Source organism: Ambystoma mexicanum, chromosome 10, assembly GCF_040938575.1.
Source record: "Ambystoma mexicanum isolate Mex_15411 chromosome 10, UKY_AmexF1_1, whole genome shotgun sequence".
Taxonomy (NCBI): Eukaryota; Metazoa; Chordata; class Amphibia; order Caudata; family Ambystomatidae; genus Ambystoma; species Ambystoma mexicanum.
Window position 1 is genome coordinate 373933875 of NC_090932.1, and position 19537 is coordinate 373953411.

The window sequence follows — 19537 nt, forward strand, 5'->3', positions numbered from 1 at the left end:
TTAGTACTTAGTCAATCTATACCCGAGATCCTCACTAGTCTGTTTAAATCCACAGATACAACGGACAGCACCGCCACAGGTGCCTCTCCTGACGAAGGCCAGCACAAAGACAGGCGCTAACCAAGCCCCCCTTTTTTGGCCGAAACACACCCTGTGTCGATCCTTGTGACACAACTCCACCCCCCTTGTGTATGTTATATGTAAATATTGTTGTGTGCACCATGTGTAAGCTATGCCTTGGACCCATGCAAGTCTGAGGCGCACTTTTCCCTGCTTTTTAGGGTTGTTATACCCCCTCCATCTGTGGGAAATGTGCATCTGATTGAAGTTTTGACCTCAATAGTTCTGAGGTCGACACCTATATGTATTACTACTATCCATCACCGACCTTGTCCGTTTATATTTCACTTACCTTTCGTGCTTATCGAAAGAACTGTAAAATAAATTGTCTAGTCACCCGAAACTTCCTGTGTTGATGCAAAATAAATACACACACACAGAAGTTTTCTGTCGGATCTCGTCATCCTGATTTTTTGTCTATTATACGTATACCCACCTAGGCAAATCAGGACCCCGCCAGGTGCCCTACAATATGTACCCAGCAGAACACATTGTGACAAGACAAAGGTGTTCACAAAGGTGGCAATGCGCCCGCGGCGACCAGGGGGCCTACACGAGTAAACAGCGCCTCATGGGGGTTATTGAAGGCCACAAAGGAAACATCAGTGCCCAGACACCCGAGGTGGGACATGGTAATAACCAGGCAAGCAATGTGTGTGGGCTGGAATGAAACATATGTGCACATGAGCTTGACAGCAGCCAACAGGCCTGGAAGACATCAAGAAGTACGGCCAACAGTGTTGAAAAGTGCCAGCATAGCCACTGGCAACACTGACTCAGGGCCTGATTGTGACAAAGGGATACAGGGAGCAGAGCTGGCCGTTGGTAAAGTTGCGGGATGCAAGCAACCAGAGGCCTCTACTGCCTGAGAGAGACCCAGGAGCCAGTCTAGGTACAACACAACACACGGCTGCGGAACCGTACGCGACAAAGGTACATGCGGTAGCCAGATGCGCAGAGTCGGGTCTGGCGGACACCTGAAACTGAGTACCCCAGCAGGCGCATATACCCCTGAGGCAAGCAAAATGAAAAGTGACCTGGCATAAAGAGGTGGAATAGGCTGAGGACGACGTCCCTGGTACTGGGAAGAAGGGCCCCGTACAGCAAAGCGCACCGAGTTTGAAGGCGTATCTAAGCTAGTTTACCACTCACGGACGAAAATGGCTACCAAAACGCTTTAAGTCAATGGGAAACAATCCACCATCGAGGAGTTTGCCAAGTCACCACTGGGGACGGAGGAGCTGGCGGGAAAGGACAGAGCACCAAGGAAAGTGAGATGGCGCTCAGCAACCAACAAATACTGGACGCTATAGCGGAATTGAAAGTATCAATGGGCAGTAGGATGGACACAGCCATCTCAGACTAAGACCGCACTGGAACATAAAATCGAAGCTGTGAGCATAGATGTGAATTTACTACGGCAAGACGTACAAGCATTGGCCGAGCGCACTGGGACCTTGGAAAAGGAAGTCAAAGACAACACAAGCTCATGTAAGACTACCGCAATGAACGTCCATGTGCTGCAACTGCAGATGCGCAACCTAGAAAATAGAGCCGAAGAAGCGGAAGGACAGGCTTGCAGAAACAACGTGTGCATAGTAGGGCTTCCAGAGAGAGAAGAGGGATATGACCCGACAAACTATGTTGAAAACATGTTGCTGCAGGAGATAATGGGCAGAGCATTAAGCCAAGGGTTTGCAGTGGAAAGAGCACATAGGGCCTTGTCGAGGAGTCCCACCGCGGCCTATAATCGCAAAGATCCTGAACTATAAAGGCAGGGAAAATGTCCTGGAACAGTTCCGAAAGGGAGGAACAATGTGCAGAGCATCGGCGACGGTGACCGCTTACCCGGACTATACGCTCATGGTACAGAGGCAACGTCTGAATTATAGGGCTGTGAAAAGGAGGTTGCATGAGGCAGGCTGCAGATATATGCTACTGTACCAGGCAAAAATGAAAGTGCTCCTAAAGAATAAAGCTCTGTTCTTTGAATCGCTGGAGTATGTGACAGCATGGCTAGATTCTAGGAATTGTCAGACGGGAACGGATGATCAGAAGGAGAGTGAGACAGAGAAATGAGCTGGAGCCTTGTTAAGCGTCACACTGCAGCACAAGATGACTTTCTAAAGTGATAAGTACGGCACATATAATAACATTGGGACTAGAATATAGAGGATGGCGTGCAAGATTGATGGATATATAGCCTACATTACGACGGGCTGTCAGTGCATAGCAGGAGGTAATTATCGAAAGACACGCTACCAACCCCCCCCCCCCCAGAGGTAGGGTAGTTGGGCTAGTAGTAAAGTGGTAACCCCCTGCTGAGTACTGAGTATCAGTAGTACCGATAAAAGGGCTAGATGTGGGGTAGCCTGAGATCCAGGGACGGAGCTGAGCAACAGTTTTGGGAAGTGGGAGAGGGGCAACAGTTTGGGTTGAGAAGGGTGGGGGAGGGCGACAGTTGGGGTTGAGTAGGGCGGAGGGAGAGGAGTTGGGGGGAAGTTCGAAGGGTTGTTAATTATAGTGGCATTAGTTAGGGAACAAGCTTACATCCACGAGCTGCTGCGCATGATGCGGAAGATAATGGAGGACAGAGGTGAGATTGGGTATGGATGAGAGATGGGAGACCTTAAGATAGCAAACTGGAATGCCAGGGGGCTCAACAGTTACTTGAAGAGGAACAAGAACATGATGTAAGGAGGCAAAAGATAGATATCGCCCTATTTGAGGAAAATCACCTCACAAAAGAGAAACAGGTGGTGGTAAGGAAGAAATGGAAGGGGACCAGCAGAGGGGCAACGTATTCGGCTTACGCCAGAGGGGTACTTACCTGGGTAGCACTACGTCCCCTTTCAGCTATTACAGTCCACAGCGGAGTCAGACGGGAGGATGGTGGCGATATGAGGATTGATAGAAAACAGAGTTGTGCATCATTAATACATATTACCTGAACCAACATAATGTGGCCTATTTCAAGGCCTTATATAGTAAAATTAGCCTGTATCTTGAGGGTGCGGTTATATGGGGAGGTGACTAACTGTACGCTGGACCCCAGGGTGGACAGGTCAGACAGGAAATCAGACAAACCTACCCCCGCAGCCAAAACCTTGAGGACCCTGTTGGGAGACTTTCAGCTGAAAGATATATGGAGGCTACACCACCCACATGTTAAACATTCACATTACTCGGCCCCACAAAACTTGTACACACGGCTAGACTACATGTTTGTTTCTCCCGAGATGACTTGGGAGGTGCAGTCTGAATACAAAGTGAGGGTCCTCTCGGACCACTCGCCACTGGTCCTAACATAGCAATACTTGCCCCCTAGCTCAGAGCCGAAGCATTGAAAGACACAGTGTTCAGAGGGGACCTGAGGAAAGAAGTTGTAGAATACTTTGAAAACAACACAGGAAGCGTAGAATCGGCTGGCACTCTGTAGGAGGCATTTAAGGTGGTGGTGAGGGGGGATCAGCTATATCTAAATCCAAAGGGCAGATGCAAAACTAGAGGCACTCATGCGCAGAGGAGATAACTCCCTGGAGGACGCCGAAACCATAAGCCAATTACAACAAGAATGTGGAGGGCACTGGGAGAGATTATGCAATTTAAATTACAAGAAATACATAGATAGGCAGCACGCTGGCGGGGACAAGCCGGGGAGGTTGCTAGCATGGTTGTATAAAAAGGTGACACCCAGACCAAGGATCAGAGCAATACAGGGGGAGAATGGACAAATACTTGATACCCAAGAGGGCGTGAACGGAGTTCCTTGAGTTCTATCAACAATTGTATGGAGACGTAGAAGGGGGTGAATGGAGCGAGATAGTGGAAACAATAGAGGATATCGGCTTACTTAAATTGAATAGTGAAGAGAGAGAGAACCTAGATGCCCCAATCACATTGGAGGAACTAGAAGCAGTGATTGAGCAATTACCTACTGGTAAGGCCCCGGGAACGGATGGACTCCCCAGTGAGTTTTACAAAACGTAAAAGATGAAAGTGCTCCCCCCCCCCCCGTTACCGGCTAAGCTAAATGAAGCGTTAGAAACAGGGATATTGCCAGAATCCCTGAGAGGCGCGATCATCATTCTGCTTCTCAAACCGAATAAGCCGAGCATGGACTGCGATCATACAGACCGCTGTCCATGCTGAGCCAGGAAAGCAAGATACTCACGGCTGTGTTGGCAAATAGACTGAGACAGGTCATAAGCAGACATATACACCCGGATCAGACCGGATATGTTCTGCACAGAAGCATATCTGACAATCTTAAAAGGCTCCACCGTGTCATAGAGAAAACAGAAGTGGACTCGCACGAAGTTGCAATTGATTCATTAGATGCGGTGAAGGCCTTCGATTCCGTCAAATGGCCTTGGCTGATAGCAGCCCTAAAAGAATATGGAATAGGGCCCGGGTATCTGAAGTGGGTGAAACTACTGTACAGCTTGCAACTAGCCAGAATCAAGACGGGACTGATAATTTCAGAGAGGTGGAAACTACAGAACATGTATGACAAACGGGGCATAAAACCGCCCAACTGTGAGACCTATTATTATGCCAGTCAACTACAATATGTGGCAAAGTAGTTAATGGAAGACTCAACTTTGGAGTCCAGATTGTTGAGGTCTGAATACGTCCCGTTTTTTTTTTTTAAAGAATGGATACGGCTGCCCAAATCAGAGCTAAAAGGGCGCCCAGGGAAGTTGGAACTGGGATGGAATATGTGGAGTAAGGCTTGCCAGGCCATGGAGAACCAGACCCAGTGTTCTCCGCAAATGCCACTAGTGGCATTGACCGGAGGGGACGAGCAATTGAGAAAGACGATTCGTAAGCATTGGGAATCGGTGGGCATTGCAACACTGGGAGATATATGGCAAGATGGGAAGGTAATGGAATTTAATGTACTACACCCAGGGCAGTATATCACTTATACCAGATTGAAACAGTGGGTGAGAGAAACATGGTCTGAAATAGTGCTGGAAGATCAACCTGATACGGCCATAGAAACAATTTATGATATCTCAGACGGGGGTGGGGGAAGGCACAAGGTCTCCCGAATCTACGAACTGCTGATGTCCAGGGTGGGAAAGAAAGTGACCCAGCTGAAGCGGGACTGGGAAGAGGAAGCCGGGGAACCCATGAATGATGGGTTGTGGGAGAGGGTTCAGAGGTACCATAAAAAGGTGTCCAGGAATGCGAGGCTGCAACAAATCCAGCTATATGTAACCCACAGAGCGTACATGACCCCCCCCAGAGGATTGCTCGATTCAAGAGCACAGAAATACAAACATGTCCCAAATGTGGGGAAGTGAACACAGGGATGATACATATGTTCTGGGCATGCCTGGAAATTAGAAAATTCTGGGGAGAAATAGCCAACCAATTAACTGAGAAAGGGATCACGCTAGACGTGGAATCTTTGTGGGCATATATGGGGGGTGGCGGGGGTTCCTAGACCGTGCAAACTGAAACACATGAGCAAATTTAAGGACTTGGCTTATATACTTGCCAAGCGCAGAATTGCCATGCATTGGAAAACACTCAATAGACCAAAGGCAAAGGTTTGGTGGAATGATCTCCAGAGTTGGGCGGAAGCAGAAATGGCAGTATGGAAGGAAGCGGCCAATTGTGGGTGGTGGGGGGGGCGGAAACTCTGATGGCCTGGAGACACTTAGTGGCCACACTGTCCGGGTCCACCCAGGCCTGTCCGAGTGAACATGATACCTCCGTGAATACAGAGGGGGAGGTACCCCTAGAGGAATCAACGGCGGAGGGCGAAGCGGAGTAGGCTTGTGTTTGGGGGGAGGGTAATGGGTAAGCAGTGGATATTTTTCGATATTGTACATGAGGTTTAAAGCTGTATGACATGCACGGCTGGGGTTGTTTTTGTTGATTGGTTGCTGTAAAAGTTAATAAAAATTGTTTAAAAAAAAAAGATGCCATGAGGCCACGCAACCTCACAAAGTGGAAGCCCGAAAGACGCTGGGCACTCTGGAATTTGGAGACCAGCTTCAGAATGTGTTGAGCCCTCGCCTCAGGTGGCGAGGCTTTTCCCAAGGATGCATCCAAGACTGCTCCGATGAACTGGAGTCTGAGATGGTATCATGTTGGACTTCTTGTAATTGAGGGAGAAGTCCAGTGTGCGGAGAGGGTGGCAGGTTATGCCGAGATGTTCCAGGGCTTGTTCGGTAGAGCAAGCCCTGATCAGCCAATAATCCACGTAGGGGTAGACGTGAATCCACCCTCTCGTGAGACTGGCTGCCACCGCCGCCATCAACTTGGTGAAAACCCTTGGGGCGGCGGTCAGCCCGAATGGCAGAACTCGAAACGGATGATGAGAATCACTAACGGAAAATCTCAGGTACTTTTCTGAGCTTGTGATGGATTGGCACATGAAAGTAAGCATCCTGAAGGTCCAATGACACCATCCATTCCTGAAGCTGGATGGCCTGAAAGATCTGAGAAAGGGTAATCATCTTGAACTTGTTCTTCCTGGGGAACTTGTTGAAGCATCTAGTCCAAAATAGGCCTCAATCCTCCGTCCTTCTTGAAGATTAGAAAAGAAGGAGCGTGCCACCCTTTGTTCCTCTCCGTTACAGGTACTGGTTCTATAGCACCTTTCACTAGCACGCTCAACATTTCCTGCACAAGGAACAGATCTGGAACTTTGAACGACTGGCTCCACAGTGGATGGTCCCGGGGCCTTTTAAGAAAGGGGAGGTAATAACCCTGGGGTACTGTTTCCAATGCAATACCCTGCCATTCTTGCAGATGCAGCAAGTCTGCCACCCACTGGGCCGTGCAGGTTAAGAGGTTTTGAGATGGCTGAAGCAGCGGCTGATGGTAAAGTAGCTGTTGCTTGGGCAGACTTGGCACACCTCCCTCATCCACCATGAGGGATTCTTTGGCCCCTTTGACTAGCCAGTCCCCTCGCCCTTCCAACTGAGGAGTAAAAGCGAAAGGACCTACCCTTCCTACACGATCCAATGGAGTGAGATGGTTGTGGCTGCCTGATAGCGGTACCAAGGGATTTGTCTGCCGCCTTTGAGGTCTGCAGCTTCTCCAGGCTTTTGTCAGGCTTGCTGCCAAACAGATGAGTGCCAGCAAAGGGCACGTTGAGGAGTCTAGACTGCACGTCCGGGGCAAATCCCGACTTCCTCAACCACGCAAACCTGTGCATCTCAGTATCACCACCATGGCTCTACTGATGCCATCATCAAAGTCCAGTCCTGATTGCAGAGACTTACACATAGCCTCCTTTCCGTTTCTTACAATATTCAGGAAGCCGTCTCTTTCTTCCCCTTTGGGAATATGATCAGCCGCCATAGCTATGCAGTCCCAGAGGGTGAATGCAAATTTTGCTAGTGCGCAGGTGGCATTTGCAGACTTAAGAGCCATGCTCCCGAGAGAAAGCACCTTACTTGCCCAAGCGTCAAAACGCTTATTGTCGCTATCAGGTGGGATGGTTGGGAATGCAGCCTGTTTGGATGTAGACGTTGCTGCCTGAACTACCAGGATTTCTAGTGTAGGGTGCTTCAACAAGTAGTCAGGGTCACTACTTGAAGGCCTGTACATTTTGGTGAGATTCTTATTTCACCGCAGGACTTGACTCAGGAGCCTCCCAATTCGCCATAACCCTTTTTTTGGAGGGCAACATGAGGAGGAACTGCAGGATCCTTCTGTGGACCTTTGTCAACAATGTCAGTCAGGGCGTCTTGCTCGAATGGAGGAGCAGGTCTGGCCCATCCCAGAAAGTCAATGACTCTGGTCATATGTTGCCTGTTAGAGACATCTGCATGGTTTGCCGGGTCTGGTCTGCCAAACAAGTTGTCAATTCCTGTTGCAGACTGAAGGTTTTCATAAAAGTCTCTTAGCCTAGATTCTTCTGAAATAAGGGATTCAGGGTATTGGGAGTGCCAAAATCCAAACCAAAAGGTGGGGTGTCGTGGTTCGATGGATACAAATTTGTAGAAATCCTTTCTAGGCATGGGTTTACAGGATGTTTACACTTCTTAAGTGGTTAAGGGCAAAGATGACTTCAAGCCCAAAGGCGTCGATTTTGATGCCGATGATTTCTTCGACGACTTATGCACCGCCTGAGCCCTCAAAGGACTTGTACCTCGACTTGATGGAGTCGTCGACATTTTCTTTCATCGAGTCGAGACCTCAAAGGTTCTCGATGGTCCTCTGGCTTGTGTCCCGAGCTTGAGGACGTGCAGGATTTAGCCTTAACCCTTGTCAGCATTATGCAGCACGACAGGAGCATGGCTTTCTTCTTTTTCTTTCGCGGGAGGACAGGGCCTCCTTCTCGAAAATCTTTAGCATTTTCTGCCTGAACTCTACCTTGTAAAGGAGTCGAAGATTTTGTTGGACATGCAATAATTCTCTCTGGAGAAGAATCGGAGGAGCTCAAAAAGGTGACCTACAGCGCCTTTTTTTTGTCTTCCTGGAAGACTAAGAATGGCGAGACCCACTCCTAGAGCATGACCGCTTTTTCAATCTTTTCCTTCACGGAGAGTCGCCACGCGACTCATCGGATGATCATTTTTGATGGTGTTGTTGAGGGGGATTTAGTAGAGGGCCTACCCGCTGCTAATGTCCCTTTACGCTCTTTCAGAGCCTTGCCGGTCATGGACTGGCAGGAGCCACAGTCCCCCGTTCTGTGCTCCACGCCAAGGCACCACAGACGCACCCCATTAGGGTCAGTGAGTGACATTTTGGCACTGCAGTCTTGACACTTTTTGAACCCGGTCTTCGGGGATGAAGGCGTCTATGATGAGGCCATCTATCTCGATGTCGCAGTTTTTTCGAAGCGCACCATATTTCTCGAAGCGTTAGCTAATGCAGAAAAACAGAACTGAAGCCAACAGGTGCTGCATGTGCTATATATACCGACGATGTCGAGCCCGAGATGGAAGCCCTCGAGGGACATAGAGTTGACCACATCGACGCACAGCGCCCTCTGCTGATTTTTTTTTCCCGGAAGTAGCTAAAGCTGGAAGGGACGATCGCTAAAGATGAGGAATACGTGGGAGGACCTGTGATGCTGGAAATGCATCGGAGGGACAGGGCCTCCGTATCCTTGTCCTTTACTGCTTTTTATCGTGTGTTGTGTCGTGTTTTCCACGCAGGAGTTCATGTGGGACTCCTGGCGGGGCAGCTCTCTTTTGGTTTGGTGTACAGACCCATGGGGTACCCTTATGGCACCCATGGGTGGGGGTACAACCCTGTGCCCCTAGTGTATGTTTTTGGGCACCGGTGTGTGGCCCCCAGAGCAGGGTACGGGCTGGTGGCAGCTCCGTGCTGAATTGACTGGTGCCCTGAGCGTCCTCCATTTTGGGATGCCCAGGCCTTGTCCGTGGAATCGGTAGATTCCTGATGGAGACAAGATGGCCCCCCGTGGCCTCTTGCCTTCCATCGCCCGTTACCTTGATCTTCCCGAAGTCCCGGGACGCTCCGACTTTGTCCCTTGCCCCTGACTGGCTGTTGGGTGGAAGTTCCATATATGGTAGTGTGGGTAAGTGCCGACCAGACTGGCTGGAGCTTTCCCAACGACCGTATGTTGCGGGTACACCTGTGGGTGGGACCTGGGTGAATGGAGTGTGTGACGAATATGCACTTCTTGTTGTCGATGTCTGGTATCTGGTGTTTGACAGAATGACTGGGACAGCCCTGGCCGAAACTGGTATGAATGCAGTGTGTAGTGTTGAATGGCGTGGTACTTGTCCAAACCCACATTCTGTGGGATGAGTGTCTGGATGGAGAAGAATAGCCTGAATGCACCATGTGCCTGATTAGCTGACCGACTGCTGAATGCCTTTTGTAGTGATTGGCTGCTGAAGTGTGACCCTGCAGAATGAATGGCGATCAACAGTATATCCGGGGACCTCTCACTGCTAGGAATCGTGTTCAGCTGAAGTCCAACCTACGAAGAGTAATTGGAGTGAAACTGAAGCTTACTCTTGAAGCCCTGCTGGAAGAGAAGAATTGCCGTTGCTCTTCTTCACCAATCTGAACGCTGCTGTCTCTCCAAGGACTGACCCAGAGAGGACCTGGTAAGGCACCCTATTCCCGAGCTACGAGGGACCATCGTGCACCAGCTGATCTTTGCCAAAGCTCCCTGGTAGACAGACCTACGACAGGCTGCCGACCAGAGACGGGGACTGCCGCGGAATCTCAAAGAGAAGCACCCGGACTGTTGTCCACCAACGCCGACCGGAGCAACCGTGCTCCCGTTGCCTAAGAACTTTCAATCCAAGGATGCTCTCGTCTGCACCACCGCCCGCCTTATCCCACCGGAGGAGGCCAGGCCGTCGACACACTGAGGAGCATCAGCTGGTGGGTTTCCCACCACCCAAAGACCACAGAGACGCCGACGACTCAACACCCTTGCTGGGCCACAGTTCTTCAAACTCTTTGCGGTCCAGAACTATCGACACTGAGGTGCCCTGCATGCCTCTTCCTTGCAGGACGTTTAAGATTCCCCGTCGATGAGCACCGCTAGGGAAGAAGCTGCCACTTCACCGTCATAGTTCACCCTGTTATCCGTCGGATGTTCGATGACCTGTGACTCCTGCCTTAAAGGGAGGGCACTCAAGAAGGGCCGTTGATTCCACGACGAGGAATGCTACAACGCCAGGTACTTTGCGGTTTCAGAACTATTGGAAAGTCTCTTGTGAACAATATATGGACTGGGCTTGTGAGATCTCTTACAGGTTGCCCAGGTGGGGGGGATCTCCACACAAAACTATGTCTCGGCAGCATTGCCAGTATTCTGCCAATTGTTCCAACCAACTGCTTTCCTCATATCTATTGTTGGTTTCCTTTACGAACTGATTTGTTTGACGTTTAACCGTACAGTTGATGCACTTTAAAGCGATCCAATAGTAATTGTGGTACCATGTAGAACTGTATATTTGCCATTATAGATAACCGAGTACAAAGTGAGTTATCGTGATATTGTATATAACCTTGAATATTAATTATATAAAGACTGTTTTAACTAATACAGTGTGCGGACATTCCTTTGTGGGTGCTTGGGGACCACACTGTACTTAAGAACTAGCCCGCATCACCTCCTAAAATAGGCCGTGATTGCTCGACCATGTACCAATAAGAGACTCTTGGCTGGGGTCCTCTCTGCCTCTCCTCTACCCAATAGAGAGCAGCAGAAGTACAGACCCCCACCTCCAGTTGCTTTACAGGACCCAATCCATTTGAAGTTGGTTATTAAGTCTTACCTCTAATGTCTGTAGCCTGATGGGCTAGAGCAGTTATGACCGGTCTAAGCAGGGTCAGTGATGGGGAAGGAGGCAGACTGTGTAAACCTGCCACACCCCAGATAAAGTCTTTACGAAAGGCAGTCACTGCCACTTTGAGGCCCAGAATGTTATCTACTTTGGATGGGTGGTAGCTACTGCTTCCTCACCAGGTCTGTTTTGGAAGCTTCATCTTAATAATTCAATGTTGCAGACTCATGTAGACCATAGGCGAGTGTGTGCTGAGCCTTCCTCCTCGAGGATTGGGGAGGCTGAAGAACCAGGTCTCTTACCTGTAGTTTGGTGGGGATCTGTCCAAGACATGAGTCCTGTGAATCATAGCTCATCTTTCCTACAGCCTCCCACTGTCATGACCACTGTGAGAGGGCACAAGTTGTGGCACAAGCAGGCTTCCACCAGAACCCTGAAGGCCTTAAAACCACTGCAAAAGGGCTCCTGGAGCCAGTCCTGGGTCCCATTTATGTACATCCAACATGGAAGCACCCACACAGTCTAGTTCTAAGAACCAAGCCATGTGGTCTAGTGTTTTGGGTGTGGCAGGCCTGGAACTACTTTCCCTGGTACTATTTTACCTGGGCTATATAAACCACACCCTGACTGCAGAACACGCTTCGTGTTATTCTGCAACCAGCAGCATGACGCTCACCGTGTTCAGCTCCTGGTCTTCAGCATCTTCCTGTAATCCTGCAAGAACAAGAACAAGATTATTTTGTCTTACCTGAGAAAACAACATCCAGCACTCAGCATCTCAACTGGGCTGCAATCTGTGGAAACCGAGAGAAGAAGAAACATCACTCACCTGTGAGTACTAGCTTAAGGACTTCAGGCGAACCGCTACCACAGCTGCTGTTCGAACATTGTGACCTGCAATAACAAGAAAGGGAAAAACAATATTAGAACGCTTGCTTCCAAAACATTGAATTCCATCAGTCTTACCTGAATTCCATCGCGCTATGCCACGCTTCCATCCAGAGCACCACAGCAACATCTGCAGAGGAAAAGGAGACATATTCAGGTTCACTTTCAATAATAAACAACCGCACAGCGCTGTACTACCGTAACAGATTCTGGAGGCCTGTTTTTTCATCGTGCTCTCATCCACTCGCAGCACCACAGCGGCCTGTGAGGAGAAGAAGAAAACACAGGCTAGCTTTAAAAGACAATAAAGGCGCTGCGCTTCGCGCTTTCTCTTACCTAGAAACGTGCCTCTCCATCCAGCACTGCAGCATTTAGACCTTCGCACCTGAAAATAAGGAGATAAAGACATTAATGAATTACCACCATAAACAGGACAAAGACTTACAATTAATAAACCTATCTGCCTACCAGCAGATTCGGGGTCATAGCAGGCCTGGGCCCAAGGAAGGTGTACTGCACCAGTGAAGCAACTCGGGCAGCTCGCCAACAAAAGTCAAGCACCCCTGCACAAGAAACACAGGACAGATAGCTCACCCTACAAATAACTAAGATTCATTATTCAGCACTGGGCAACTACGCATCCAGGGTTACAGATCTCAGAGCCTTCCAGACGCCCCCGGGGATATCTAGTTAAACTAAAACCTACTGGTTTACCGGTTGGGTAGGTTTGCACTTTTCACTCTGAATATCAACTTGGGAAGGTGTGCAGTTTCTTCAAGAAAGGTCCTTTGTGGGGGCTAAAAAAGTGCTACTCTGGGGTACACCGGTCTTCACAAAACCAAACCAGTAAATTCATCAATCCAGTCAGGGTTTTCCTTTCGTGGGAAAGAGGAATTACAGAGTCCATCTCTTCCACCAGGTACACCCAAATTACACTTTGTCCCTCCCCATCCCTCAGGCTCCCGAGACCTGGACTCGATTTCTCCATGATTTTCCCCATCCTCAATCTGTAGTTTACTCTTCCAGGGACGGTTTAGAGTTTGCAGCAGAAGAAGGTGGAATTCTGGAGTCTTGTTTCAAGAGTTTGGGCTTTCCAAATAGAACTGTGTGACTTGGTCTGGTGATACCGCTGGTCTCATGGATATGGGGCTGGCATCTCCAAATCAATGTGATGATGTCCATGTGGTCACTTCATCACAGTCTGAATGTTAAAGATATGGAGCAAAGTTATGAATGGGGTTCATTTGCATAGGCCAGTATTCATAACAGGGAAACGCTAGTTGACAACAATTTGAAGGGGAAAGGTTCTCTTGTGTGGGGGCTCTGGTATTTGGTTTCTCTGCAACAACTCTGGTTGTGACAAAGGGCTGCAAGCATGCAGGACGTCAACTGACCCTGTAGAGTGGGTGCAGAACTGGAAGGCGGACACAGTTATGTCTAGGCCATGGTGCGGTCGGCAAATGTTACAATTCTGGTACCTGAAAGGAGCAGGCATCTTCCAGTGGCTGGGGATCAGGTAAGAAGGACAACTCCACCTGAGTCCCAAGAAAACTTGTCATTTCTTTAATATCTCTGTTTTGTAAAGATAGGCCATGGGCAGTCTGAGCTTTATAGTGCTTCTACTCTTCATAATTGATCAGCGCAGAGGTGAGCTGCAATGCTTTTCATGGAACAGGGGGTGGCTTTCAAGTCAGCTGTTCAGCATTTTTAGGGGAAAGGGGCATTGAGCCGTCTATTCCCTCTGGCCTCCCAATTTCGGTAACCAAAGGCAGAGTTTCATGTCAAAAAGGTCTTGAAAATTGAAGCAGCAAGGCTTCACATGATCATCTTTAGTTTGGAGTTCTTCGCATGTTTCAGGACTGGAAGTGGGAGCACAAACCCTGCTTCCAATCAGCATTCTGTATCCATTCAAATTTTCAGCCACACAATCACTGGTGGCTGCCACACTCAAACCTTCCTGGGCTATTTCCAAGGCAACAACTGGCTGTGGTTCATTTAAGGAATACATACACCACTTAGGCATACAGAGACATCTGCTCTTAGCTTATCCTACTGTGAGACTGGCATGGTGACGATAGACACGGACACGAGGAATCCGTTTAAAAAACCTTTATTTAAGATAAGGGGTTGGGATGAATGCCTAACTTGCCCTATACAACATGGGAGTAGTCTCGACCATAAAAGAAAAAGAATAGTCCAAAGTCTGTCAGTCCAAATCAAAAGAATGTCTGTGTCTAACCTATGTCTGCCCTCACTGTCTGGAAAGATACTGCGTAGAGATTTGGACAACACAAAAGGGGGTGTAGCAAATATTATCAGGATAGCACTGCAGGTGTTCGACAGCTTTCTTCTCAATGTTCATCATACAATATTGGCGCTGTCCCACAGTTCCTTGCCCAAGCTTATAAAACCTGGGATCAACAGACAAAGACTTCATCTGGGCAACAAAGTTCAGTTATCTCACAACAGGCTTCACTTTTCACATGGTTTCATTTCCTCGACTTTCAAAGTTCACACTTTCATAACACACCTCCAATGCCTTCCATCTTGGACCACAATTCCATCTTGCACCACAGTTTCATAAAGTTCACTCTGTAGGCTTTGCGCAAGATTCTCTTGATTCAATAGGGGTTTCCCTTCCCCAACAATTCCACAACTTTAACACTTCGCCAATTCTTCGTATCAGAGACTTTCGAATGCGCACAGTTCAGTTCGCTCTATGCGTAACCACTCCAACACCTTTCTATGGTTGTTCCCCTCGTCAAAACTAATCACAGTTCATCAACAGGGTTTTGCCCAAGGCACTATAACTTATTTGCTTTCTTGTTGTCTCTGCTCTGGGTTTCAGCTCACTGTTCCCGTCTTGCACAGCACCCCTCATGCTTTCCATTAGCTTCTACTTCGAGCTTCGCACAGCCCCCCTGCACTCTGAGAGTAAGTTTGACTATAACAGTCTTTCGACAACGTGTAAAGGTACACGCGACCGCTCTTTTACTTTGTTTCCTTCACTTTCATTCCATAGTTTGCACATTACAGTACACAATGGACAATTGAAGCTTCCTCTTCAGAGCGTCTTTTCCTCCTACGCTTGTCCTTCCCTTGCAACAAATTCTCTTGCGCTTTGCGTCTTTCACTAAACCGGTCTGCCTTTGAACTCACTCATTGTGATCAGCGTAGCTGTTGCGGTCTCATCGTGTCAAGGTCAGGGACTCCTCACTCGCCCCTCAGACACTCCTGGGCAGCCTTGCTAGCCCAGGGAAAGGAGCACCTTTCAAGGACTGCTCCTTATAGATCAGCTCTCTCGTCACGCTTTTTATAGCCCAGTCCAGGCACGGGCTATCAGCGTCTCAGTGCTCCATTCTCCGACAGTAGAACTCGAGGTGCTCAGGCCCTTCCAGCTACCTGCTCACTCGGCCTCTGCTTCGGGTTCCTTCTCGGGTTCAAACTCGTTCTCTCAAGCGGCTACTCCTTTTATACACAAGGAGTATTAACAGGCTTCAGGTGGCTTGCTAATTCGTTCAGTGCCTGACTTCGCCTGACTTTGTTAACGGGACATTCTTGAAAAGGGTAGAGTGCCTCTGGATGTATTTTCTCAGTTCAGATGGTGCTGTGATGTTTTGAACAAGGAGAAAACAGAAGAAAACAGGTAGTGGGCACACAATATGCCATAGAGGATGAGGGAGTGTCGGGTAGGGCGGTGTTTGGAAAGGGGCATACCATGTCTCACCTTTGGGTAATCCCTCCCCAATGCCAGGAGACCCTCCACCGAGGGGATCCTCCCTCGCTAGTGCGCTCCCAGGGTCGGGATCCAAGAGTGATTGCCCTGCCTGGGCCACCTGTTTGGACGATCCCCCGGGAGTGGGAAGGGAAAAACACTCAGGTTTTTCACTCTACCCACACCTTTAGAAACCGGTATAGGCTCCATCAGTTCCCTTTAACACAAAAGCTGTAAAACCCACATTGGACCTTCAATTGAGGAGCACCCTCTAGGATCCCCAGTGATTTAACAGGCTGTATTCCACCATTCGCAAAGACACGCTCTACCACCAGCTAGGTAAGCACTCAGCTACCTGTGTAAGCAGCCAAGGGACGGGGCACATCACAGCGTCATTTTCAGCCCCATCCATGAAAATCATCAGTAAATCAGTCTGGGAAAAAAACAGGAAACTAAAAAGTGCAGGTCCTCGTGGCAGAAGTATAGTCTAGGAGACAAATTCAGAATGAGCCAATAGTCACCAAATGTCGAAGGGCGTCACAAGAGGATACATTTGTATAATGAAATATAAGGAGAATAATTGTTAAAAAAAGGATACTCACTGCATGCTCAAAATCACCGGACATTCCCATACTCAACTCCACCTTCTCTCGTGGTAGTTTTATTTGGTCACAGACTTCTTCCCGCAAGGACAACAGCATCTGATGGTATGAAAGGCAGATTAAAGAATGACAACACTATGAGAATGTCTGGGACTGTCACACCACTCTTCTGTCTTCCAGCATGCTGCCCGGATTATAAATACACATAATGCACTTCCCACCTTTGACTTTATTTTTATATATGGATTTTAGGTGGGGTGTGCAATTTTGAAATCTGAGCCAATAGTAATATTGACTAAAATTGGACAGTTACCCAGAAAAAACAAATATAGATAAAGTATTCATTCTTAACTAGTGAGGTCAACACAGAAGAAGTGTGACACTAGATGCAGAGCTGGATACAGAAATGTGTTTAAATATGAACTGTAACTCATGTGAAATGCTCAAAAGCCATACCATTTTTTTTTAAATGAATAGAGATAGAAAAACAAAGGACAAATACTTCTTAAATAAGTAACCGCCAAAAGAGAAAACAATTAGGGGCCAACTCAAAATATCCAAAGGCAACAAATTACACCATGAGAAAAGTACTCTGAAAAGAAAAGAACACAGATCACAGTTCAATATGGCCAGAGGTTTTCGATATAAAACACATTGCAGAGTAAGGAACAAGTTACTTACCTGTAACTATTGTTCTCCAGCATGGGTCTAGCATGGATTCACATACTTGAGAAATATTCCCTGTCGTCAGCTTGGGAATCCTCTGTAAAAGAAAAACAGTATCATTTTCCCTTACAAACTGTATTTCTCCTATAAACCAATCACTGTTTTCTGGGTCATACTGCCCCCATTCAATGACAGTCCTCTCCGCAAGCCCCTCCTCCCAGAAGGGGCACAACAGCCAGGAAGCCATCGTCGCAGTGATCACTCTGGTGGAGTGGGCTCTCGGACGGCCGGGCAGCGGTCGGCTTCGCAACCGATGACCGTACATGATGCCGCCAGAGAGCCACCTTGAGATGGAAGCCTTGGACAAGGCCTTCCCGTGGTTCACAGGACAAAAGTTCACGAACAGCTGTGAAGTCCTTCAGAAATGTGTGTGTGTGCGACATAGAACTTCAGGGCACGGGCAACGTCCAGCGAGTGCAAGGCCCTTTCAGCCGGCGATGAAGATTTCGGGAAATAAAAAACAGGTAACATCAAAGGCTCGTTGAGGTGAAATTCCGACAAAACCTTTGGCATGAAAGAGGGGTGCATTTGCAGCACCACCCTCGATTTGTGGAAAGTCAGGTATGGCTGTTTGCAGGATAGGGCCTGTATCTCACCCACCCTCCTGGCGGAGGTGATGGCCACAAGGAAAGCCGTTTTCCACAAGAGGAACTTGAGGGGCCGAATGCATAGGCTCAAAGGGGGCCCCGCCATGAGCCTCATCAGAACCACATTTAGTTCTCACGCTGGGGCAGGAGCCTTCACCAGCGGGAAAGAGTGAATAAGTCCTTTTAGGAACTCCTGACTAGTCGATGAGGCCAGAGTGAAGACCTTCCTGGAGACCTGGTGTAGCGGGAGATAGCCGCCAGATGCACCTTGACAGAGGCGTGCGCCAGTCCGGCCTTGGCCAAGGATAGCAAGTATGGAAGAATCTGCAGAGCCGTGACCCGTCGGAGGGGTAATCTTCTGCGACCGGCACCACATAGCAAAACGCTTCCACTTGTGACCGTAGCACTTCAAAGTCGACAACGCCCTGGCCTTGGGGAGGCCCTCCCTGCAGCCAGTCGGCAACTCATAACCTCCAAACTATAGGGCTGCAAGAGCCAAGGTCTCGGGTTCAGCGATTCTGGTTCGTGAGGCAGAATCGCGCCTCCTTCCCTGGTGAGAAGATACAGAACCACTGGCAACTTGACCGGAGGCGACGCTGACAGGCCGAGGAGGTCCAGATACTAAATATGCCTCGGCCATGCTGGGCCGAAAAGTATCATCCTGCACTGGCACTGTGAGTGTGTTGATGACTCTTAGCAGGAGAGGCAACGGAGGAAACCCCTACAGAAACATCCCTTCCCAGGGGAAAGAACGCGTCCCCCAGGCTCCTCAGTTGATAGAATCTGCTGGCAAACCTCTGGCATTTGGAGTTTGCCGCCGTCGCAAACAGATCAATCTGGGGCCTGCCCCACTTGGCAAAGATGCGGTCCACCTGGTGCTGCCGAAGTTCCCACTCATGGCAGGAGCGAAACTCCCTGCGGAGGGAGTCTGCAATGGTGTTCTCGACTCCTGCCGTGTGAAGAGGGACGAGGAAAATCACTTCTAAACTGCATAGCGCCAAAAGTCATGTGCTTCCTTGGAGAGCACTGGGGACAGAGTTTCCCTCCCCCCCCGTTTCCTGATGTAGAACATTGTGGTGGTGTGGTGTTTGAAGATCCACACCACCTTGCCCTTCAGAGATGGAAGGAATAGCTTGAGGGCCCAGAACACTGCCAGTAGCACCAGGATGTTGATATGGAGATCCTTCTCCTCCGGCAGCCACAGGCCTATGGCATACAGATGCCCAGTGTGGGCTCCCCAGCCTTCGAGGTAAGCATCCGTGGTGACTGTTCCTGGAATGGAGGGTCTTAAACCCTGTGCCCCAGGTGATGTTGGAGCGGACGCCCCACTACCTTATCGCCCGACGGAACTAGTCGCCCAGCGTTATCGCCCGACGGAATTAGTCGCCCAGCGTGATCTTGTCCGCGAAGCTTCCGGACACTTGTATCCAGCGAGTGTCCAGGAACTCCTGAAGAGGACGCATCCGCAACTTGCAGAGCCGGATGAGGGAAAATGCAGGACGGCATCATGCCGAGCAATGACTTGATGGTTTGCACCATGGCCGTCTTCATCACCAACAGCCGCTGCACCTTCCCCTGAATGGCCGCTACCCTCTCCTCCGAGGGTGAAGCGAGGCAGCACACAGTATAGAGTCTGGCTCCTAGGAACAG

The 19537-nt window shown here is 49.1% G+C and overlaps 1 protein-coding gene across 1 annotated transcript in view; it reads right to left on the minus strand.

The window, feature by feature from the left end:
• Positions 1 to 19537, minus strand: part of PLPBP (pyridoxal phosphate binding protein) — a 416942-nt gene that overhangs the window by 79048 nt on the left and 318357 nt on the right. Inside the window, exon 7 of the mRNA XM_069617960.1 lies at positions 16575 to 16673. Coding sequence (XP_069474061.1) covers positions 16575 to 16673 — 99 coding nt within the window. The remainder of the gene's footprint in view (positions 1 to 16574; positions 16674 to 19537) is intronic.